The 26,293-nt window shown below is 35.1% G+C and overlaps 3 protein-coding genes across 3 annotated transcripts; 2 read left to right on the top strand and 1 right to left on the bottom strand.

Moving 5' to 3' along the window:
• Positions 1-4,683: 4,683 nt before the first annotated feature.
• LOC130544040 (olfactory receptor 13C2) lies at positions 4,684-7,018 on the top strand. Its single transcript, XM_057313635.1, has one exon. The coding sequence runs from the start codon at positions 5,541-5,543 to the stop codon at positions 6,495-6,497; it is 957 nt and encodes a 318-aa protein (XP_057169618.1). The 5' UTR covers positions 4,684-5,540; the 3' UTR covers positions 6,498-7,018.
• A 1,592-nt stretch (positions 7,019-8,610) lies between these two features.
• Positions 8,611-20,401, top strand: LOC113260360 (olfactory receptor 13F1-like). The gene has a single exon (XM_044386773.3). It carries the CDS (start codon positions 17,083-17,085, stop codon positions 18,040-18,042), a length of 960 nt encoding a protein of 319 aa, XP_044242708.2. The 5' UTR covers positions 8,611-17,082; the 3' UTR covers positions 18,043-20,401.
• A 1,483-nt stretch (positions 20,402-21,884) lies between these two features.
• Positions 21,885-22,805, bottom strand: LOC130544032 (olfactory receptor 2S2-like). Its single transcript, XM_057313587.1, has one exon. It carries the CDS (start codon positions 22,803-22,805, stop codon positions 21,885-21,887), a length of 921 nt encoding a protein of 306 aa, XP_057169570.1.
• Positions 22,806-26,293: the final 3,488 nt, after the last annotated feature.

Genomic DNA, 26,293 nt, shown 5'->3' with positions numbered 1-26,293 from the left:
CAGAATGCTATGTGTGATCTGATTAAGCTTTTAAGCTACATATACCTGATCTTGCAGAAAGAAATGATGACCATTTCAGAGGTGTAAGAAGCGTCTAACAGAAGGAAGAAATTAACAGAGAGGCATAAAGGAAACCACTAACAATGGGAACCACTGTTGTACCTATTGAATTACATATACTAGCTCATTTAATCTTATCAACAAATAATATGATATTGGTGTTTTTATTTTCATTCTATAGCTAGGAATGGTGATGATCAGAAACATGCTTAGGCCATCTAGTTAATAAGGGGGAGAGATGGTATTTGACCTAAGCCTGCCTCCAAGGCCTGTGTTCTTTTTTTTTTTTTTTTTTTTTAAGATTTTATTTATTTATTTAACAGAGATAGAGACAGCCAGTGAGAGAGGGAACACAAGCAGGGGGAGTGGGAGAGGAAGAAGCAGACTCCCATCGGAGGAGCCTGATGTGGGGCTCGATCCCATAACGCCGGGATCACGCCCTGAGCTGAAGGCAGACGCTTAACCGCTGTGCCACCCAGGAGCCCCCAAGGCCTATGTTCTTGACAATATTAGGAATATGCTTGATAGAATATCATGTAGCATGGAGATAGCTAATGGAACAATGGGTTTTATAGAGATGATTTTTTTATAGGTGTGCATATAAATCTCCATTATTCAAAAAAACCCCTCGTGTACTTAATACCCTTTGGGATCTCAAGTGGTTTGAGACCTAGCCCAGAAAATCTGAAAAATTCCATAAAATGCAAATCTTATAAAAAGTTAAAGTATTTTAAAAGCTGGGGAAAAGAGGGGTTTAGAATAGGAAAATCAGATTGGGCTTTGGTGATCCTAAAGAGACTAATTATGTCCTGAAAATGACAAGATGGACCTCAGATTCAGAGCAAAGTACCTCATAAAGTTAGGTAGACAAAGGATTCTGAAGAGGGAGGACTCTTTGGCCATGAGAATGGAACAAGAATAATATCTAGTCTTTATTGAGCTGTAATTTTGTTCCAGGAATTTTACTAGCTCATAAAAGCAATAATGCATTTAATGGAAAGGGAATGACATTGGATAGAAGTATAGACCTTTAATCAGGTCAAAGAATAGTTTACAGCTTGATGGTGGGACAGGAGATGATTATGGGCCTGGAAATCCTAATGATACTACGTAAAGGGTCCTGAGTATTGAGAATGCAACTCTATGTAAAGTATCTATGAGTATTCAATTCCCCTTTAGTGCGTAATACTGAACAAGTTAGAACAATTTTCAAACATACAGGGTTGTGTCCTATGACGGGGATAGTTCGATGTAGTATACCACTAGAAAAGTGAAAGGAGAAAGGCTATGAATCTCAAAGCTTAAATGTTGTTTATTTTATGAATAAGCAATATATTCATAAAGTGCCAAAATTTTGAAAAGTACTAGAAGGTGTATAGTATACCACCTACCTTCCACTCCTGTGAATAAGCTATCCATTTCCTTTTCTGGAGATCACTATTCTTGTTTCTTTTTCTAGAGATATTCTATGTGTGAACAAAAATGTGTGTGTGTATATATATCACATTCATATATAATCTTTTTTACACAAATGTTAGTGTGTCATATATACTGTTTTGAACATTACTTTTCAAATTAATATTTCTTTTTAAAAAAATATTTATTTATTTGTTTTAGAGAGAGCACGTGTGAGAGTGAGTGAGGGGGGCAGGGAGGAGGGAAAGGGAGAAAGAATCTGAAGCAGACTCTGCACTGAGCACAGAGCCCAGCACAGGGCTTGATCCCATGACCCTGAGATCACGACCTGAGCTGAAACCAAGAGTTGGACGCTTAATTGACTGAGCCACCTAGGTGCCCCTCCAGTTAATATTTCTTAAAGATCTTTCTACATCAATGCACAAAAAGCCCCATATTCTTTCTGACAGCAGAATAGTATTCTATTATTTCTATGTCCCCTTTTCCTAGAAATTTAAATTGTTTCTGCATCTGCTAATACAGACAATACTTTAATGAATCAATTTTATGTAGATCACTTTATACATGTGCCAGCATAACTTATGATAATTACCTAGAAGTATGCTTTGGTGATTTTGATAAATATTGCCAAATTATCCTCCACAGAGGATGTACCAATTTGTGTGTCCACTGAGAATTTATAGGAGTTCCTGTCTCCTTACCTTTAGGAAGCAAGTCATTAAAGGTGACACCATGCCTTGTCCCTATGAGATATCCGTGCATAGCCACCTGAAGAATGGGTCACAGTGAGAGATGTTAGGAAAATTCTCTGGAGGCTCCCTGTGATTTTGGTCATTGAGTTTCTTAACTTTTTTCAGAATATATATATATATATATATGTATTATATATAATTTATGTAATATGTTTATATATTTATACTTATATATATAATTGTTATTGTATATATAAGCTTTAATGTACCAACTAATGTAAAGATGTCAATTAATGGGCATGATTCATATATACATATGTATGTATATTATTAATATATATTTTTTACTTATATAATTATTACAGGTCATACGTGTATTTGTTGTATATAATATGTAACTATATATTGTATATTATGCATAATTATGTATATTATTTTCTTAGGATATAGTCTTAGGTGTAGAATTTGGTAGAAAAGTCATGCATTATAAAAATTTATGCAATTTAAAATAAAGAAGTTATTTGATGATCTGTAAGAATCCAGATAATATATTACATACTCATCTGAGGAAAATTCTGCAAATATACTCTAACCAAACCAAAATATAAATGAAAATCTGGTCCTGAAGAGAATAGAAGAGAAACAGAAGAGAGAGGAACCAATGGTGATCAATGAGTAGATATATATAGAGATAAATACATTGGTAAAGACTGTCCAAGTACATATAGTGTAAGGGCTGATGAAGAACTCTCAAAAAGATACATTTTAAGGAATTTATAAATACTTCTACATTATCTCATTGACATTTGGGAATTTGAGGATAGAGATGGAGGAACAAAACTGTTCTTGTAGTTCTGTCTTCATTTAGTGTTTGAGGGATAACTTAGGAGATTAGATTCCACTCTAGTGGAAAAAATAATTAATCTTTATGAGCAAATGGTTGGGTCTTATCAGTCAAATTATGGGCATAGTGAAAGAGAAGGTATCCACTTATGGAATGCCAAAACTGAGTAGAGTGTCCAAGTTAATGAAAACAAATAGTAAATGACAACTTAACCAGGAAAAATAAGGAAGTGGGGAAAAAAGAAAATGCAGTAATGAAAAATAAGTAAGTAATAAAAATAAAGTATATGGAAAGAAAACAATGAAGTACATTAATAATTGTATTTTTAAAGTGAATGGACTGGATGTTCTCAAGAAAGACAAAGACTGTAAAAGGAGATTAAAAATTTAAACTCAGACATATGTTACTTATAAGTAGTGTACTTAATGAAGTAAAAAAGAAAAGTTGAAAATAAAGGGATGCACAAAGAGCAGACAAAAGCAAACTAAAAGAAAGCAGGAGTGTAATAGCAATATCATAAAAGTGGAATTTAAAGTACAAAATATAATAAAGACAGGTCAATTAATAATATTCACAATTGATAAAGATTACCAGCCATAAAAACACAGAAACTAAGCATATAAAAATCCTAGATATATGGGCAGAACATGGTTGCAAATATTTATATAGACTTGATTAAATATAGATGACAGATATAATCATTTCACAGATTAGAATAACATTAAATAAACTTGATTATGTGTATACATGTATGCATGTATTGTGTATCTGTATAAAACTATATCTCTCTCCCCAAGATAATTCATATTTTTTGTTAATATTTACATGGATCAAGTAATTGGCTGCCAAAGTCTCCATAACTAGAGAATTACATGTCATGTTCTCTTGTCATAATAAAAATTGTAAATAAATAGCAAAAATTGAACACAAATATCTAGTGACTAGATATGCAGAGAATACACACCTGAATAGCTGTTGGCTTAAAGAGGAAAAGTAAAGAAAAATTATGTAGAAGCCAAACAAAAGAACATTTCATGTCAAAATCTAAGTTTTTAGGAAAACAAAGTATTTTAAGGGCATTAATTAGAGCTAGAAATAGAGAAGAGGAAGTAGTAAGCAATTTAGTTCTTATTTCATGAAATTAGAAAATTCCAAATAAGCTTTAAAAATTTACAAACAAAACTTAATAAAACAGGAAAAAAAAAGTGGAAGTGATAAATCTATCCAAAAGCTCCCCTCCCCTTTTTTTGAGAAGAGCTGTCATATAGGAAAACCCCTCGTGAGACTAATAAAGAAAAAATATCACTAAGGATAGTAATGAAAAAGAAGATAGAACTTCTCACAAGGGAGATCACAGATTATAAGGATCAAATGCAACTCTAGGACAACAATTTGTAGGAAAATATCAAGTATCAAAATGAACTTTCAAATCACTATGTTGAAATCTTGCTTCTTTCTGAATAGTCACCTCTTTTGGTCTGATATTTCTTTTGAAACATTAGTATTGTCAATTAGATTACAAGATATTCTAGTCTGTGAGCCAAGTTCTCTGCAAATTGAAAAATTAAGAATTTATACTCTGCAGCCATATGGCTTGGATTTAACTCTTAGTTCTACCATTTATTTAGCTATATGACTGTAGGCAAATTACTTAACTTTTCTGTGCTTTATTTTCCTCCTCTATTAATAAAGATGATGATGCTAATAACAGTAATTGCCTAACAGGGTTGCTATTCAGACTAAATAGGCAATGCACAAAGCAAACAATTAGTAGAGGATTGACACAGAGTGAGAAATGTTAGTCATTATTTTGTCTTTCTTTTTATTCTTTATCCAACAAATATTTTTGAACAACTATCTCTGTGTCTACTCTATTGTAGGTACGAGGACTATGGAGGTAAACAAGAAAAGTACCTACCTTTATAAACTTTACATACTACTATGCAAGACAGATGGTAAACATAACATTATAATTTAAAGGAGTCACAAGATCATTGATTTATTGTGTGGTGCTTTGTAATCAATAAAAATGGTTTATTGTTCAGTTACAAATAATACAGTGCCAATTTTTATTATAACCTCTAGTTTACATATGTGATGATAAATATGACAAAAAGCCCAGACTTCCCCAGAGAAGACTTCGTCAGGTTTGAATCTTACTTAGCTCTCCAATATATTTACCTTTAGTCAAGTTTACTTAATATTTACACTTTAGGTTATTTTTCTGTAAACTGTGGATAATAATACCTCTGTCTTAGAACTGTGATGAGATTAAGTAAATTACATGGCATATTGTATGTGGCTTAAAGCATGTAAGTTTCCTCTTCCCACCTCACTCTTCATTCATATTACCTCACTTCTGTTTACTTCTTCTTTTTTTTTTTTTTAAGTCTTTCTCTTTAAAAAAAATTTTCCCCTCTGGCAGTGTGGTACTTGTAAACTGGTACACATTTGAAAGCAATCATAGTGAGATATCTATTTTGTTCTAAAAAATTCTAATGTCTTACAGGTAAAAGAGAAACAGTAAAATGGAATGGGAAAATCAAACCATTCTGGTGGAATTCTTTTTGAAGGGGCTTTCTGGTTACCCAAGGCTTGAGTTACTCTTTTTTGTGCTAATCTTAATAATGTATGTTGTCATCCTTCTGGGCAATGGCACCCTTATTTTAATCAGCATCTTGGACTCTCACCTTCATACCCCTATGTACTTCTTCCTGGGGAACCTCTCCTTCTTAGACATCTGCTACACCACCACCTCCATTCCCTCCACACTGGTGAGCTTTCTCTCAGAGAAAAAGACCATCTCCTTCACTGGCTGTGCAGTACAGATGTTCCTTGGCTTGGCCATGGGGACAACAGAGTGTGTGCTCCTGGGCATGATGGCCTTTGACCGGTATGTGGCTATCTGCAACCCTCTAAGATATCCTGTCATCATGAGCAAGGATTCTTTTGTGCCCATGGCAGCTGGGTCCTGGATCATAGGAGTCATCAATTCTGCAGTACAAACTGTGTTTGTAGTACAATTGCCTTTCTGTAGGAATAATGTCATTAATCATTTCTCCTGTGAAATTCTGGCTGTCATGAAACTGGCCTGTGCTGACATCTCAGGCAATGAGTTCATCATGCTTGTGGCCACAACATTGTTTATATTGACACCACTGTTATTAATCATTATTTCTTATACATTAATTATTGTCAGCATCCTTAAAATTCGCTCTTCTGAGGGGAGAAGCAAAGTCTTCTCCACCTGCTCAGCCCACCTGACTGTGGTGATAATATTCTATGGAACCATTCTCTTCATGTACATGAAGCCCAAGTCTAAAGAGACACTTCATTCAGATGACTTGGATGCAACTGACAAACTTATATCTATGTTCTATGGGGTTATTACTCCTATGATGAATCCTTTAATCTACAGTCTTAGGAACAAGGATGTGAAGGAGGCGGTTAAACACCTACTGCGAAGAAATGTGTTTAACAAGTAAATGGGAAAGGGACAGGTAATTTTTATAATCACAACATGGCAATCGATTAGGGAAACCAAAAAGCCAAATACGTAGGTTCTCACTGCTGTGTCAAATTTATCTCTCAAAGCTCTGAAGCTCTAAAATATTTTTTGAGTGCAGTCATAATGAAAATAAGTAAACAAAATGTCCATGTTTTAGGAGTCAATGATTGTAGTTTGTTCTTATTTTTGTTGTTGAAGAGCTTGATTGTGAGGGCAAGTAGAGGGGTTGTGTAATAATGAGAGAGATTTCTAGACAGGAAAAAGTTACACTTGTATTAAAACCTTTAAAATGTTTTTTTTATAAGATTATTTCCAAAACCAATTTCATACTTTCTTACTTTCTTTACAAGACAAAATGAAAACTGGTTTCAGATTTTTAAAACTCAGTTAAAATTATGAATTTACAGTACTGTAATTACAAGAACAGTTTGACTTGGAGTCTATTCAAGTATGTAATGCTGATTCTCCTCTATGTAGCTGTATAATATTAAACCTTTTGGTTCTAGAATCGTATTATTTTTTATAACTTGCTGTTCACTTCCACCTATGAAGCATTAAATTATTATTCTTTTCTACTTTCAACATATCTACTTTGACAGCCTTGTTTTCCCAAAGGTCTTCTGATTCGTGGGATCTAACTGCTTTGGACTTGGAACCTAATAACTGATTTTTAAAGCTGTTTGAAAATTAAAAGTAAATGAGTGAACGATCTGAGTTCTGAGTGAACTATCCATGGATAAAAGTAGAGCTATATGTTTTCTTTTGTCCCATTGGCTCTCTAACCATGAAGCATGTTGCTGATCCAAAAAGAATTCTGTTATTAGGGAATGGTGGGTCTACCTTTAGATGGTTTTTACATTTTATTTTTATCTGGGATTTATATTTCTTTCCTCTGTATGGTAACCTTCAGCTTTAAAAAATATTTACTTTTTATCATTTTATTTTTTGTTGATCTGAATTGTACACTTTGAATATTCATGTTAGATTTTAATGTTGAATATTACATCTCTTTTTTTCTTTCCTGCTACTGTATTATCCTCATAATTTTTTCTTTAAAAATTTAAGTAATTTAGCTTGTTTCTTTTAGAATTTCAGAACTTTCAGGTTTTAAGTTGTTTTTATTCTTTTGTTTAATTGCTTTAGTTTAATTGCTTAAAACCCCACATTACTTATTAATTTTTCTTTAGATTTTAAAATATTCTTGGTTTTCTGTTTTATTCTTTAAATTTTTTTAGATCTTGTGTTTACTTTTAATTGTAAGGTGGAGATTCATTTTCCCCTCATAGTTCAGAAAGAGGCAGCAGTGATCATTACATAGGACACCACACCACAAAAAGAAATGACTCCTTTATTTCATTGTCATGCTGCTTCTATCTCTGTCTCCTTGAATCTGTTAGCTCTCTTTATAATTATTTTTGGAGACTATTTTCCAAGAAATCTGAGAGAACCACAATTCTAGATCCTTCCTCGATGCTATATCTAGCAACAACAAAAAGATCTGAGACTTAACTGACTTCTTGGAGGATATTTCAGGGATAAAATATTTTCAGTTTCTCCAGTACATAAAGCCAAAAACATTGGTCCAAACCACAAGCTGTCAGCATTCCCAAAGAGGTCATGAAAGATTTGATTGACGAACTGCAGTAGAAGTTTTATATAGCAGGTTCACAACCTGATACACATCAAATATATTCATTCCCAAGGTGGAGTTCTTGGGAATTTTGTTCCAGAAAGGTCATATATATTATATTTTGTTTCACTCCTTTGCATTACTTTCTTTCATCATGATGGTCAATGAGAAGCTGGCTAGAATCCAGTTTATCCAAATAAGACTTAAAAAAAATGGGATCAGAGACTTTTAAAAATGGGGTCAGAGTTGTTTCACTGATTCATGGTTGGATTGTTGGATTTAGACTGGTCATTCTGCAGCTGCCCAGAAAGTGGAACCACTGTATTGCAGATTGGCCCTTCTTTAAAAAATTCTTAGGGAAAAGAGAGACTAACAATTTTTGAACTTTAGTTGACTTTCTTTTTTTTTTTAATAATAATATTTTTTTTATTATATTATGTTAGTCTTAGGAGAGAATAATGTGCCATTCAGAGAGCCATAGAATAGTTGAAGGGAGACTGAATGAGAGTCTTTAGAGACTGCTGGTTGTGGCTGATCTCTTGTTTCACACCACTATTTCGGCTTCAGGGCCAGTCCTTTCTGCCTGTTCTTTGATGTCATCAATGTTGATGCAGTTCTTGGTCCTGTTTGTTTCATCCCACACATGGATGTACATTCCCTTCATTCCCTGAACTATAGATAGCTCTGGGCTTCTATTTACTAACTGAAAGTTTGAGGAAGATATAAGGGAATGACAGTGTAGAAAAGGAAAAAAGAAAAACCATAAATAGACTTCAGATTTCACTGTTCCTAATCTCCACCATGATCTTTCATAAAGATTCCTTATCATCCAACTCCTTCTTTAGTCCCTTGTCTCCTGTTACATTAATAGGGTTCACTGTGTCTCAGATTAGAATTATATCTTAAATTTATTATCACTCTGAGTCCCAGAGAAGCATGATATCTGCCCAGGGATTGTTTCTGCAGCCTGACTCCATGAATTTAGATTTGGACCTTGGAAGACATCAAGTTCAGACCAAAGCTTAAGTAGTTGCTGTTGGCCAGGGTGCAAACAGAGCGTAATACCTGCTTTTTGTCATGAAACATCTTGTGTCTTTGGGACTTGATGGCCCTAATAGAACCAACCTTGGAAAGATGACCATATATCTCTATTTCCTCAGAGCTAGTCTACTTAACACCAGTTTCCCTGGTGTAATTAGTAATAATTCTCCCTTTCATTGTTAAGTGGCCTAGCTTGGATGACCTAATACATGACCACCCTAAAAGTAGGGCCTATTTGAAGCAGCAGGAGCATCAGATTCCAGGGAAGTGATAGGAATAGTAGTTCATAACTTTGCGATGGCTGTGTCCTGAGGTAGACAGAGTGAACACATAATAGCACATGGGAGATACTCCCAAGGACTCTTCAAATTAAATGGGTGGTTCTTTCATCAAATTTGGAGATACTCCATTAGATTTCAGTTGTCACTGAAAAATTGCTTAATATCCACCCATAATAATAACTTTATTTGGATCTGTGGACTTCCTTTAAGACAATAATTCACTAGAATGATTGTTATTTCTGGTAGCTTCTTGTTAGGATAATAAAACTATATCGTGTTTATAAAAAATGTCCTTTTCGTTTTTATTATGGAGGGACTGACAACCAATTAATCTAAAATGATGTGTGATTATTGAATAACAAAAGAATGAGTGTCCAAAACAAAGCAACTCTGTGTTTTCCCACTGGAACGTTAGCTTTTCTATCAGAAGATCACTCTTATTGGCGTTGCCTCTTATGAGGTAAGGAGTATGTGGGAAATCTTCTAAGCCTTGTAAACTTTGGCCTGTTACTCATATTTAACATTAAATATTAAAATATAATGGAGTAATATCTACAGGAAAATAGAAAAAAATTTCAAATACTTCCCTATTCACCATCATTGCTAAAGATTCAACAGTTCTCTTAAGATAAAGTTGCTTGATGGTCATACATTTACACATGAGTTTTTATTTATTCTATTTGTACCTCTCATTGCTTAGAGACATTTTTTTTTTAAGATTTTATTTATTTGACAGAGAGAGAGAAAGAGCACAAGCAGGGGGAGTGGCAGTCAAGGGAGAGGAAGAGGGAGAAGCAGGCTCCCTGTCGAGCAAGGAGCCCAATACAGGACTCGACCCCAGGGTTCCGGGATCGAGCCAAAGGCAGATGCTTAACCTACTGGGCACCCAGTTGCCCCTAGAGATGTTTTATTATAAGACATCCTTGATATTCTTCTTGCTAATGGCCTGTAAGGCCATGAGAGATTTTCCTATTATTTTAAAGGATAAATAACTTGGAATCTTCAAAAATGAGATGTCATTTGTGATTCCATAAATTCTGAGGTAACTTGAAAATATCAAGGTGCGTTTGCCATGACTTTGAAAAGACTGACATTAAAAGCCATACTTTCTACTCTCCACTAGATTGGGGAAAGTGAATTTCTGGGATTTTTATAAGCCAGGGGAAATATACTTATTTAATATAATCTTGAGTTATTGCATCCATGAAATATCTTGACTTGAGAGGGATAAGAATTTTCTCAAGTTTCTGTGAATGGGCTATTAACTGTCTTTTTTAGGTAACCTTGAGACTCAGGGAAACCATGTCCTCCTGCACATGAAATGAATGCTGAGGGAAGATCAACTAAAGCTACAAATAAACAAAAATTTTTTTCTGGCCAAATTTCCCCATGTGTCAAAAAAGAGAATTACTCTGGACAGATGTAGATTTGTGTCTATAGTTTGCTTGATACTCATAAAAAATATTGGTTTGAAGCACAAATATGTCAAACATTTAGCTGCTGTTGCAATGGTGAACTGCAATGCAAATTGCCATTGCAATTTTGGTAGAATGTTTAATAAATTAATATACATACTTATTGAGGAGTATAGGTGCGGTCATTTCTAGATGTGTGGATTCAGTTAGAAGGCATGTCAGATGATCATTAACAACACTGTCTCAAGTAGTACAGATCAGAGCAGTTTCTCATCTTTTCTAGAAATAGCTTTATCCTCAGGTATATTTTTTTCACCTTAAGTTTTTAAATAAACACTGATATGTGAGGGCCCCTTAGCTGGTCCCCAGGCAGAAAGTAGCTTGGGATATAAAATCATCAGGACAATTGACCTTGGTCTGAGTTAAAATATGTGAAGCTTTCTACTGAGGTCCTGCATCTCTGTCACCTAGACACAAGTAATTCTGTCTCAGAATATGCTCATATTGCAGATCTATTGGCTAGATAAGATCTACCCAGATACTCTATTATAATGATATTTTCCACAATTTACTTTGAAATTTGTTAATTTCCATTACGTTTGACACCAGAGAGTGATAGATATTTTTTACTTATTCTTTATCGTTTTGTCTCACTAGAATCATTAGAAATACATTTTATAGGATACCTGGGAGCTCATTTATACCCAGTACCAAGAAAATGGACTTTATATTTGCTATAGTACTTTCAAACTAGAAATATTTTATGTCTTCTGTGTTACAGGAGGAATCTTAATTTTTAAGTAATCAAAGCCTAGTTTTAAATAGTCTGCAGCCATTTTCAGGTACCAATACATTTTTCAAATAAAATTCTCTCATTTTGCCTTATTTTTCTCAGCTCCTGAATATGACATTATAAAAGTACCAGGATTCATAATCAGTACTGAAAGTAATGATAAATGATATAAATAAAGACAAATCTAACATTATTTATGAATGACACTATATGTATATAGAATATGCAAATGGTCTACAAACTATTGGAATTCATAAGTGAATTTAATGTTAACTATACCTCATTAAGTATTTAAAAAATTATTATAAAAAAGTGAATTTACCAATATTGCTAAATATAAATTTAGCATAGAAAAATCATTACATATCAATAACAAAATAGAAAAGAGAGTTTAAAGCACAATTTATAATAGCATCAAAAATATAAAAATATATGAATAAATCTAATATAGTATATGTAAGACATTTATACAAGAAGAATCAATACAACATTATTGAGAGAAATTTAAAAAGACCTAAATTAATGGATTAGAAGATGCAATAGTATCAAGATGTCAGTTCTCTCTAAATTGAAGTGTAGGTTCAAGGCAATCCCAGTCAAAACTCCACCAGGTATATTGTGAAAATTACAAAGCAGATGCTAAAATATATGATGCCAATACCAGCCAATCCATCCATAAAGAAGAAATCATTTAGAGGGCCAAAATCAAGACTTATTATAGAGCTATAGATAATAAGACAATGCAGTATTGGTGCAAGTTTAAGAAAAATAGACTAGTGGAACAAAACAGGAGGTTCGAAACAGATCCAAACATATGTGGTCGATTAGTTTATGTCAAAAGTGACACTGCAGTGCAATGGGACAGGGAGATTTTCAATAAAATCATGTTGAGTCAAATAGTGTGCACGTAGTAAAAAATAAATCTTACCCTTGCCTCGTACCATACACAAAGATTAATCCTAGATGGATTGTATATCTTAGTATGAAAGGTAAAAATATAAAGCTTCTAGAAAGTAAGGTAGGAAGCTTGGACTTACCAGAATATTTTCCTTTGGAGAAAAATGGGATAGACAAATGAATAAAATTATGATTCTTTTAAGAAGGATAAAGACCAGGTGAGTCAGTGTTGGATAGGCAGTGACACCACTTATTGCTCCATCATTGCTACGATGTAGTGATACAGTCATAAAATCTCAGTGGATACCAAAGTAAGCATTTGTTTTTATTTTTATTTTTTTTTAAAGATTTTATTTATTTATTTGACAGAGAGCGAGAGAGGGAACACAAGCAGGGGGAGTGGGAGAGGAAGAAGCAGGCTCCTAGAGGAGGAGCCTGATGTGGGACTCAATCCCAGAATGCTGGGATCACGCCCTGAGCCGAAGGCAGACGCTAACGACTATGCCACCCAGGCGCCCCCAAAGTAAGCATTTATGAAAGTCTATGAGACACCTGGAGCCAGGTGATCGCAACTAGGTTATCTTTATATCTCAAATCAGCTGTGAGTTGGCTTATTGATTGATTTTGGACTCATTTGTTGGAGATTGTGTGACTTCTGGCTCACCTAGGGCAGCCTTGGCTTTGGCAACTGAAGCAGCTCAGTTCTGCTTAGTGTGCATTTTATCCTTCAGTTGGCTAACTTGGACATATTTTCATGATAGTAGCAGAGATGGAAAAGATAGGAGTAATCTAATTGTGCAAGTGCTTTACAAGTCTCTGCTTGCATTATATTTGCTAATGCTCCAGTGACCAAATCAAGTCACATGTGTGGGACCAAAATCAGAGTGAGGAACTGGGGTCATTAATTCAATTAATATACCACAATTGTACAAGATTACTTAACTAATCAATAGTTGAGCTGAGGTTTAATCCACAACTCTTTAAGCCTAGTACTCATTCCAAAGCACTATTCCTTCAAAGATTACTGTATAATCTTTATAAAATCACAAACATTGTGCTAAAAACTTAGTCTGTTCAGGGGCATTTGATAGTAATAAATTATTTGATTGATCAATGCTCTCTCTTTGTGGCCATTTAAAAGCTCAGTAAGGGTGATTTATCTTCTATTTCTCAGATAACTGAAATACTTGGAGAGATTTCTGAAAATAAATTGGTCACTTTACAAGCTGAGGCCATATAGACAGGCATTTCTATAGTTCTTAATTTCAATGTTTGCTGTGTAATTCAAGGGCAATCTGCAGAAGGAATGAAATAGGCAAATAGTCTCCTCCAATTCTGCTTGCACGAATGCTGCTCAACCCAAAAAAGTGGAAATAATTAAAATTTTTTAAACCTATTTATTTATTTATTTATTTATTTATTTATTTGTTTGTTCCCAATTAGTTAATGGAACTTGGAGAGTCATACCCTGGAGAACTAGGAAGTTTCTTAACTTCTTTATGTTTCAGAATCACAACACTAAATTGTTAAGGGAGTTGGAAGGTCCCTCATAGCAACAGAAGCTTTAGTAGTCTTAGATCCAGAGATAACCCTTTGGAAGTTTTGGGGAGCAGATCATAGGAGGTGATTTTGGCAGAATAAATCTTTATGTCGTTATTTTTCTTAAGAAATTATTTTTATACTTTTAATTAACAAAAGCTCTGTATGTTGAGAACTTGTGAATCAGGCAAGAATTGGGTTGATTTTTTTGCAAACCAAGAACATCCATATCCTTTTTCATTGCAATCTTCCGAATAAAAATACTTCTGCACAACTCACTCAAATATAGTTATCATGGAATGTTGTCCTAATTACAAAAATTAGATTCTTTTACTTTTTTGAGCACTGCACAAGATTCACAAGAAAGACCATGCTGAAAATCAACTTTAAATATTGAGGCATACATTAATCAAAAAGGAAGATGCTCTTCACATGTGCTAAGGTAAATGAGAGTGGACATTACCCATCTCTTTCTGTATCCTCAGATTTATAAAACTTATTAATGGGTCTCAGGTAGGCCAGGAAGCCAGAATAGAGATATTTACTTTAACAATAAGTACTAGTTGGTAGGGAAAATACTGAGTTGAAATGAGTCCTAAATATGGGATAGGACTTTGGCTTTATGCTTTCGATTTTCGCATTTACCTCAGATAAGTCATTAAATGCTTTCAAGCATCCATCAACTTCAAAATAAGAGGATTGGATTAGAAATCTGAGTCTGTTCTGGCTCTGACATTTAGAAAGAAAGAGGGAAGTCTGTTAGAAAATATTTAATTATCTTAGCACTGGAATCAGAAATCATTATAAAGAAAGTATCATAATAAAATTACTTAGGATAGGTGAGACTCTTAAAAGGATATGAGATAAGGGTAATGGAATGAGTAGTACTCAATCTGCATGTGAAAAAGAGACCTCATTGTTTTGTTTATGAGAGAGAAGACAAGAAAGTGGTGAAAAAAGAAGAGAAAGGGGAAGGCAAGAGGAGCCAGAGCTAGAGCAAGAAAATTGGGTGCTGAGTGGGGAAAGACAATAGAGAAAGCCTCAGTCGAAGTGGTGGTGTGTGCTGACCAAAATGAACAAAAGAGAAATGTCTAACATTAACCTTTCTGGAAATAATCAGTTAAGTGTTTCATATTCATCCATGGTTGGGGGTTGAAATTTCAATAGATTATAAAAAAGGTGCTAAGTTTTTTATCTGAGTCAGTGTAAACTAGCACTGGGTCAGCATACAGGCAATTGTAGTTCTGGAAAGCAGGGAGGCCATGAAATCATAAACTCTTTGTGATTCTCTGAAATATTAGAGAGTTCATGAAATTGGAGTGGTGGAGGGAGAATTTAAAACAAGTTAATTTAGGAATTATCATCCTCCTTGTATAGATTAGAAAACTGAGTTTCCAAGAAGCCAAGTGATTTGTCTAATTGTGTATACTGGTAAGTGGCATGGTTGGATTTAGAGTCCAAATTTCACACTCAGAGGACAGTGCTATAAAACCCTACAGAGGATGATTGTTTAGGAAGCACTATAAGCTCTTCTAAGAGTACAAGTGGTCATTGCCTTCCCCATCCCCCTCACTCTACATCAAATATATAAGCTAAGAGCTCATTGTCTTTGTTTCTTAAATGAACTAGTTTCTTTAATGTTACAGATAAGAATGCAGATGTAAATGACAAGTTAAGAAATCTTCAGGCTTTTATGTTGACATGGAGAACTGTAGTGAAAATGTACTTATTTGAATATGTATCAAAAGCTTTCCACATTCAAGGCAGTGGTGTATTATTAAAAATCTTAAATGTGAGCTATTACTTTGCTAGTATTATGGGGAACAAGCTCTTGAGAAGCTCACTTCTACTAGGGGTGGAAGCAATTGCGATGTACATATATGGCTGTAGTTTGGTGTAATATACTTGAGTAACCTAAGTATGTACAAAGAACGAAGCTGTACTTGAGACTGTGGCATACGGTTTTGATGACAGAATAAGTATTCATGAAAGACCAGATTGGAGCTGGGGAGAAAGGCTACTGCATGGAGATAAACTGTTGATTAAAGACATAAAAATATGAAGTGGCCTGACAAGTATGAGAAACTACACACTGGTTGTTGTTTCAGACCAATGTGTGGAAGTGTAGTGTTGGGAGATGAGAAGTAGGGATAAGTAGGCAATGATGAAGATGTGAGGCTTGAGTACTTGTGATTGAGTTCATTTGAACTTCACTTGTAGGACCGTGGTTTTTAAACATGTCTCCATATGTGACCAATTGTGAGACATAGCACAAGTAATTTGAACTGCAATATAAAATACTCACTTTGAAAATTGTTTTGTTTTTAAGTGTGGGTACAGGATTATTCCCTATTCAAAAATGCCTTCCCAAAGATGGAAATCAGGTGGTACTATAGTGATTGGATGCATGTTTATCTTCTATTTATATTCATTAGTGTACAGCATATTCATCTGTTATATTACGTAATTAGCAGGTTTATGAAATGCAACTAAATCCTTCCTCAGTGTAACTTTTACAGAAATTTTTTCTTTCCCCAGCAAATCTCCTGCAGTCCTTACCTTGATTAAATCTAATGCATTTTTTGATTAAACTAAGTCTCAAAATGTCTCACTGAGCAGCATCCCCAACATAGAGTTAGGATCCTTCCTCTCTGTGTTCTCCTAGTACCATAGGGCATACTTATATCATGTTCTTGTAATTATTTATTTACTTGACTGTGTGATATTCAATTGTGAGTTGCCCAAGAGCAGCTTTTTATGTAATTCAACTCTTGATCTTCAGTGAGTTGTAGTATATTCAATAAATGCTGAATGAATGAACGGATAATTAATATGGTATTGCCAGAATAATGATCCTTTTAAAGTACCCCTAGCAAACACCCATGGAAAGTTGGTAGAATTTAATTTTTATAATATATACAATGTATATTTTTATTCACTACTGCAGATAAACAAAAAGGAATAAAATGGTCAAGGCAAACTTGACAGTCATTTCAGATTTTATTTTTCTGGGATTTACTGACTACCCCAAAGTTAAGGTCATCATATTTGTGTTGTGCTTGCTGATGTACCTGATCACCCTGCTGGGTAATATAATTCTGATCTCCATCACCATCCTGGATTCCCACCTACACAAACCCATGTACTTCTTCCTCAGCAACCTCTCCTTTTTAGACATCTGGTACACCTCTTCTGCACTCACTCCAATGCTGGCAAACTTCGTTTCAGGAAGAAACACCATCTCATTCTCAGGATGTGCCATTCAGATGTACTTTTCTCTTGCCATGGGCTCCACTGAGTGTGTGCTCCTGTCCATGATGGCGTATGACCGGTATGTAGCCATCTGCAACCCCCTGAGATATCCTATCATCATGAACAAGAGCGTCTGTGTGCAGATTGCGGCTGGCTCCTGGGTGACAGGCTGCCTCACTGCCCTGGTGGAAACAATGTCTGTGCTGCATCAGCCTCTCTGTGGAAATAGCATCATCAATCATTTCACTTGTGAAATTCTGGCTGTGTTGAAACTGGTTTGTGTAGATACTTCCAGGGTGCAGTTAATCATGTTGGTGATCAGCGTAGTTCTTCTTCCTATGCCGATGCTCCTCATTTGTATATCTTATGCATTCATTCTCTTCAACATTCTGAGCATCAGCTCAGTGGATGGTCGAAGCAAAGCCTTTTCAACATGTGCAGCCCACCTGACTGTGGTGGTTTTGTTCTATGGGACAGCTCTCTCCATGTACCTGAAGCCCTCGACTGTAGATTCACAGGAAATAGATAAATTTATAGCTTTGATATATGCTGGATTAACCCCCATGTTGAATCCTATCATCTATAGTCTATGGAACAAAGAGGTAAAAGCAGCTGTGAAAAAATTGCTGATTAGGAACCCTCTTTGTGCTTTTTTAATCCCCAGTAGCAAATAATATCAATAAATATTAACCTGAGGGATGTTTTAGTGGTCAGTACACAACAGAACATTGGAATAATGGGGGAAGACACTCATTTTTTAAAAAGATTTATTTATTTATTTTAGAGAGTAAGAGAGCATGAGTGGGAGACACAGAGGAAGAGGGAGAGAGAATCTTAAGCAGAGTCTGCACTGAGTACAGACCCCAACATGGGGCTTGATCTCAGGACCCTGAGATCATGACCCGAGCTGAAACCAAGAGTCAGATGCTCAACTGACTGCACCACCCGGTGCCCCAGGAAGACACTCATTTTAAATGAGATGTGTGATTTCTTAAGTTTCTTCCTTGACTGACTACTGAAACTAAAATAATATAGATATCTCTTATATAAGCATATCTGAAATCTTAAGCAAATAGGTCTCATGATGACAAATTTCAATTTTTATTTTGGGTTATAGAGTGTAAATATAACTTTAAACATTAAGTTAGTGTATTGTTAGTATTCAAAATTATGTACATGTAATATACAAATGTAATACCTATAGTAGACTTTTTAGCTAATTTATGATTAACCTCTGCTTTAGGCTGAATTGTGTCCCTCCAACACTCATTTTGAAGCTCTAACCCCCCAGTACCTCAGAATGTATCTATATTTGCCTTTAAAAAAGTGATTAAGTTAAAATGAGCCTGTCAGTGTGGGCCCTCATACAATCTGAGTTGTGTCATTGTAAGAAGAAATTTAGACACACATGGTTTCACCAAGGATGCTCACATATAGAGGAAAGGACATAGCAAAAAGGTGGCTATCTGCAAGCCAAGGAGAGGCTTCAGAAGATATCAAATCTGCCAACACTTTAATCTTGGACTTCTAGCCTCCAGAAGTATGAGCAAGTAAATTTCTGTTGTTTAAGCAGTCCAATCTGTGGTATTTTGTAATGGCAGCCTTAGAAATCTAGTACAATCTCTTTTTCAGCAAAGCTAAATTTAATGAAAGTAATTGCATATTACACAAAGTGTAACTATGTTTTACATGTGTGGATATATCTGTGCATGTAGATAGATATGTGTGATATGAATGTCTATGTACACATGGAAAAGGTCTGCACAAATATATCCTGAATAGAAATGAGGTAGGAGTGCCAGTCTGGAAAAATATATCAGAGAGTTTAGCAGTTTGTTGTTGGTCTTAGAATGCTGACATTATTTTGTAAATTCAAAGAAGCTACAGGATGTTCATTGAAAGTACTAGTAACCTTTCTTTTTTTATTGTGCTTTCCCTTGACACTTAGTTTCTTAAATCCAAGGGTATAAATGAACCCATTAGTTTATTATAAGATATACAATACCCCAAACCCACTAAAATGGTGTGAAATATTGAAATATATGAATATATCTTATATAAACCACAGTATACAAGGAATTAAAAATTGTACACTCAGCAGCATTTGTAGCATTTGTATATACTTTCTGGACCAGATGACTAAATGTAAGTTCAGTGTGCAAAACTTGTTTGCTCGCATGAAGTTGTTGCCAGAAATCAATAAAATTGTTGTGATGGCTTGGATCCAGAAAGCAATGGGATGAAGAAAATAGGATGAATATGGGAATTACAGGGTTGTAGTGCTGATTTGATTTCTCAAGTATTAATAAACGGTCATCAAAGATGATTGGTCCATTGGTCTAAGTAAAGATCTCAGATGCAGCCATTGGATGAGAGGAGAAGCTTAAGGACGATGACTTCATGAAGATAGGGGTGTAAGTTGATTGACTGATTTGATGGTAAGACTTTCAGGTGAACATATATTAGTGAAGTCCAGGCAAGAAATCAGGACTAAAGCTATACATATGTTGAGAAGTCTTTTGCACAGAGATGGAAATTGAGCCCTAGGTGTGGCTGATGTCATCTAGGGAAAAATTTACCTGTGATTTCAAATGTATTGAGAAACATCTTGTTAGTGTGTTACAAGTCTAGGCCTATCACTCTGGTAGTACTTAGGGATATAAGCGTAAAATACCCCAAGTTATCTCTTTCTCTTTCCCTGACAGTCTGAGCTGAGTCATTCCCTGTGTGGATGTCCTTTTGATTGTACTTGGGTTCTGACAACCTGAATTGGGCCTCCCTTTCATGTTGATATTTCACTTACTCCATCAGGCTCCCAAACATCATGCTGGATAGAACAAGCAAAGAAGCCCTCCTGAACATTGTTTGGCTGCTGAAACCTTTGCCGGGTGGCCCTTGAGGATAGTTGCTCTGTTCATCCAGCTCAGGCTATGACACTGTACCAGGCAGCTCAACTATATATCAAATAAACATATGGTATGATATCACATAAAAAATAAAACTGCATACTATTATTCACTAGCAATTTCAAAGGGATTTTTTAAAAAAGAAAATATTTAAAATGGAACTGTTGCTGCTGAAAAAGTGAAATTGTCAGTATTCTTTAAGAAGGATTTATACAATTGATATATCTTTTTTCTCAGCTATTTTTTTATTAGAGAATAATTATACACTGATGTGATTTTTGTTTTACCCAGCCCAAATGACCTCTTCAGTATTTTTATCAATGTTTTATCTGCTCTTATATTTCCATACATTTAAAATTAGCTGATACTTTATAAAAACCTTTTGAATTTGTTGTTTAGCCAATGAAATAATACATAAATTCAGCTTCTCTTATCTCACTGTATTATATCAAGTACTTGGACTATATTTTGCTATTCTTTAAAAATGTTAATTCAGTAGTTAATTATTGCCTTCTGTTTTAAATTTATTTGACATTAGACTTCATACAGAGAACAGTGAATTCTGCCATTGGGGATATTTCAGAATCTAATAAATGATTTGGTATAAAAGAAAAATTGCCATAACAGAGGTAAAGTTCAAGGCAGCATAGAGGAGGGAATAACTGAGTAAATTTTGGAAGGATTTGCAGAAGATCAAACACTTGAATTGTCTTTAATGAGTAAGAGAAACATGATGATGAGGAAGAAGTGGCATAGGCTATTATCTTTAGGTAGGGAAAGAACATGATATAATTGGAGAACTAATAGCGAATGGAGCATAGCATTGTGCAAAGGGGGTGGGAGAAACATGAGGAGAGAAAGAAGAAGGAGGAAATAGGTACCTGGAAAATTAAGTTGGGGCCAGATCAAGTCCTTGGGTAAAACAAAAATTAGTAATAAAAAAACAGACAAACAGAAAAACTCAAGTATTTCTCTCAAAGGAATTGAAAAATATGTGTTTTATTTGTTCAGTAGATAAAGGTACAGTTGGTCCTTGACTTAAAATGGTTTAACTTAGGACTTTTCGACTTTATGATGATGCAAAAGTGATATGCATTCAATGTAAACAGTACTTTGAAATTTGAATTTTGATCTTTTCCTGGGCTAACAACATGATAGCTCTTGATATTCTCTTGTTATGCTAGGCAGTGGCCACAGCCTCTAGTCTGAGCCACATGATCACAAGGGTAAACAACTGATACACTCACAACCATTCTGTTCTTCAATTTCAGTATAGTACTCATATAATTTATTATTATATGAAATATTCAATGTTTTATTGTAAACAGGCTTTGTGTGAGGTGATTTTGAACAACTGTTGGCTAATGTAGGTGTTCTGAATGTGTTTAAGTTAGGCTAGGCTAAGCTATGATCTCAGTAGATTAGGTGTATTAAATGTATTTTTTACTTATGATATTTTGAACTTTCAATGGGCTTATCAGGACATAACCCCATCAGTTGAAGAAGATCTGTGCTGGATTTTTTGGAAAAGCTTTATTTTATTTTTCTTATTTCTTAAAGTTTACTCTCACTTCTTATGCCAGTTGTCTCTACATTTTTATCAGTCATTTTCATAAAAAAGTGATTAATTTCCTCATAGCTCCGTGCACCTCTGTATTCCTCAGGCTATAGATAATAGGATTGAGCATGGGAGTGACTACTCCATAGAACAGAGCAATCAATTTGTTAAAAGCAGAATCTTTGGACTTTGGCTTCATATACATGAAGAGGATTGTCCCATAAAACACAGTCACTACTGTTAAGTGGGCTGAGCAGGTAGAGAAGGCCTTTTTTCTTCCTTCTGCTGAATTGATTCTTAGTACAGTAGAAAGGATGAAAATGTAGGAGATACAAATTAACAGTAATGGAGAAAACAAAAATATTACATTGCCCAACATTATAGTAATCTCATTCAAGGAAATATCTGTACAAGCCAGCTTGACAAAGGCCAGTATTTCACAAACAAAGTGATTAATGACATTTTTTCCACAGAAGGGCAACCGTATTGCAAGAATAGTTTCTGTCAGTGAATTGAGAAATCCCAATCCCCAGGAGAGAGCTACCATCTGAATACAGAGTGCCTTGCTGATGATGATGGTGTATCTTAAAGGGTTACAGATGGCTACGTAACGGTCATATGCCATCACTGCTAGGAGCACACACTCTGTGGACCCCATAGTGTAGGAGACAGACATCTGAACAACACATCTAGTGAAGGAGATGGTTTTTTTCTGTGATAGGAAGTGTATCAACATTGTGGGGATAAAGGAGGATGTGTACCAAATGTCTAGGAAGGAAAGATTACCAAGGAAGAAGTACATGGGCGTATGGAGGCGGGAACCCAGAAGAGTTAGGATGATCAAGGTGCTGTTTCCCAGCAGGATCACCAGGTACATCATCAAGCACATCACAAAAAGGAATTTTTCCACTCTGGGGTACTCAGAAAATCCCTGCAGAATGAACCCAATCTCAGTCCAATTCATCCTGTCCATTTTACTTTTTTATACCTGGAGTAATCCAGAAGAGAAAACTGCATGTGAGTTTAACAAGTCTATACATATTACCATATGCAATAAGAGATCATTGGAGGAGGGGCAACAAGCGTGTCAGCACTAGTGGAGTGGTGGTAGCAGTTGTGAGTTTAGCTGTTTGGATTTCTCTTCTGGCTCTTAAAGGAGAGGATTGAAGACATGTAGTAATTATATGGATAGCTTATTAAAAATACAGGTTTTTGTATTCTATTTCCTGAGATTGTGATATACAGTTCTGAGACAGGGAAGGACTATTTACACTTTTAACAAACATCTGTTATTTCCAATTCACTGGACCCACAGACCCCACTTTGAATATCATCATTTTGGAGAGAGTGTGCCTAATCTGTTAAAAATATCTATGTATTTGATTTTATTTCATGGAAATCATTAACAATACCAGTGATTTAAAGCTTTATAATTTATAAATATGTTCACACATATTACTCATTTTATCATCACTATAATTATCTGAGGAAAGTGAAATTTGTAGAGGTAAAATGTATATAAAAACACAGTGAGTGAGCCACTACTCAAATGTGCATTTTCTGACTTTACATCACCTGTTCTTTTTAAATAACAGGCTATTCCCCTCTCCAAATTATGTAAATTGTCTAAGGAGTGTGAATCAGACATCTTTTCAAATAATGTTCTCCAGAGGGGCGCCTGGGTGGCTCAGTTGGTTAAGTGTCTGCCTTCGGCTCAGGTCATGATCCTGGGGTCCTGGGATGGAGCCCCTCATCAGGCTCCCTGCTCAGTGGGGAGACTGCTTCTCCCTCTCCCTTTCTCTCCTTCTGCCACACCTCCTGCTTGTGCTCTCTCTCTCATGCTCTCTCTTTCTCAAGTAAATAAATAAAATCTTTAAAAAAATAATGTTCTCCAGATGCTTCTAATGTGCAATGTGAAAGTAAACCACCTGTCTAGTGGAGTGCCTCTAAACTTTAGAATACAGATGAATCATGTGGGGAATCTTTGTAAGGGACTCTGAATCAGCGGGTCTAAAGCAGATTCTAAGATCTGAATTTATTAACATGTTTCCAGATGCTGCTACTGTTGACTACAGAACTCACACGAATAGCAAGGCCTTTTAGACCATCTCTCTCCAATACTACTGCAGAGTGCCACTAGTGCTTCCGTTGTATACAGGACTGTAATTGAATAGTAGAAAATGAAAAACTGAACACTTTCTGAGATTTGGAGTTGAGATATCTGTGTGAGTGTATTGCAGTCAGTTTTTTGTTCTTTAGATTTTAGATACACAAGCAACCAAGTTGCATACAAAAGAGCCTGTTTTTTCATTTCTGTCCATGTTAAAGTCATTTATTTTCTATTCGTTGAATTTGGAATTAGGGTCAGTATTTTCCAAAAAAGGAATTCAAGGTCAGCTCAAGCATCTGAATTGTGTCTCGTAGAGCATGGACAAATAACTTAAATTTGAAATAATTTAAGGAGTAGATATTACTAGATGACCTTCTTTTTTATAGTAAATAAATCAAAGAACATAATTTTGAAAACACCTTTTCATTCCCAAGGTATTCTACCAAACTTTAAAGTATCCCTAGAGGGTGGCACCTGGGTGGCTCAGTTGGTTAAGTGTCAAACTCTTGATTTCGGCTCAGGTCATGATCTCAGGGTTGTGGAATCGAGCCCCACGTTGTCGGCTCCCTGCTCGGTGGGAAATCTGCTTAAGATTCTCTCTCCTTCTGCCTTTGTCCCTCCCCACCCACATTCTCTCTCTTTCTCTCAAATAAATCAATCTGTAAAAAAAAAAAAAAAATCCCTGGAGGAAAAGAAAAGAATTGATCCAATGAATAAGTTTCTACGTAGTGTTTCTAAACAAGGCTGTGTTTCTGGTATAGAGTTTGCCATTTTTCTCTGTGATAGTCATTTGCCAACAGGTTATGTATGCTGCTTTCTATGACAACTCTCGTTTATAATGGTCAGACATATTAATCAGCATAATATAATGTTTATATGTCTTTTGGCTATGGAAAGGAGGACTTGTTGTCCTCCAATTCAAGCTGTACCATACTTTGTAGGCATACACTGAAAAAAGGGTAGGAAAGGTTGAGTAGGCCAGGATATACTTCTATTTGGTATTAAGATTTGAATTTGATTGACCGTAGATGTATATATCAACCTACTCTGAATATGAAAATAAAATTCTGATAGAGGCTTTGAAGGACCATCAGTTGTCTGGGGTCTTTTCAAGAAAGATGTGAATCATGTCAAATACCGTCTTTTCTTTTCTAGTTACAGGTTCATTCCTATTTGGAAATTACTTGCAGGAAGTAATGGTGGTGTACATTTAGTATCTTGACAGTTCAGAGATAGTTGCTATAAAAAAAAATTCACTTGCAAACATTTATAAAAGAAACCACCAATCTGCTTTTGTGCTTGCAAATAAGGGGTGGGAGGAAGGATAATTGACAGTATGGAGGAAATTATTTTCATTACTCTTGCAATGTTAGTGTGATTTTTAAGAAGCAATCGACAAACTCTCTTGTTTAATACCATTGTGACTGAAATTTTTTCTTCATTTTAGCTTACTTCACAAAATGGGTTCCTGGGAACAAGGGAATGAAGATTTTTAAGATCCTTGATAGTTTCTTTCCATGCAAAGTATATATTGGATAATTCCATTTTTACTAAATATGTGCTATTATTGGATATTCTCTTTTGAAACAGTTTTTCATTCTTAGCTAATGCCACAGGAATTGTTAGATAATCATAGCGTACTAATTTGATGGGCCATTATGCACTTATTAATATGACATTTGTGAGGAATTTGTATTAAAACAAAAATGATGTTTATGTTAAAATGATTAAGTGAAACAGAAACAAAACAACAGCATCTTTTGCAAAACCTAAACCAAGATAACCTAGACTGAAAGACTGGGAAGAAATACCCAAAACCTTTATGGTTATCTTAGAGAACTTTCTTCTACTTTTCTGAATTACCCAAAATTCTGAAATATATATAAAGAAAAAATATTAAAAAAGAAAAATACTGAAGCAGGTTCCAGTTGTGTTAGGAAAATTAATTCAGAATAAAAAAATGTTAAAACAATTTAAGTAGTACAGTGATTATCTTAAGTGTCTAGAAACTACTTTGAGGGAGGGCTGTAGAGGTGTGTCCTATGTAGTTATTGGTAGGAACCTACTATTTCTGGTGGAAGAGAGCATTTATAATCCCTGCCCTCAAAGTTGTCCAGGTAACAGGGTTTTTTTGTTTTGTCTTGTTTTTAGGAGGTACACCAAGATAAGGATCTTGAGTTCTTGACCTAATCATATGTTATCAAAAGAGATTGCAGACTATCGATGCCTAGAACAGAATTATCATTTAGAAGATGACATTCCTATTTGTAAAGGATCTGAACTGGCCTGGATCCTAGCCAACCTCTCACCCCCCTCTCTCAACCCCTGATGTTTTACAAGAATTAACCACT

The sequence above is a fragment of the Ursus arctos genome, unplaced genomic scaffold, assembly GCF_023065955.2.
Source record: "Ursus arctos isolate Adak ecotype North America unplaced genomic scaffold, UrsArc2.0 scaffold_18, whole genome shotgun sequence".
Lineage (NCBI taxonomy): Eukaryota > Metazoa > Chordata > Mammalia > Carnivora > Ursidae > Ursus > Ursus arctos.
Note: the sequence above shows the minus strand (reverse complement) of the source record. Positions and strands in the feature narration are given on the sequence as shown.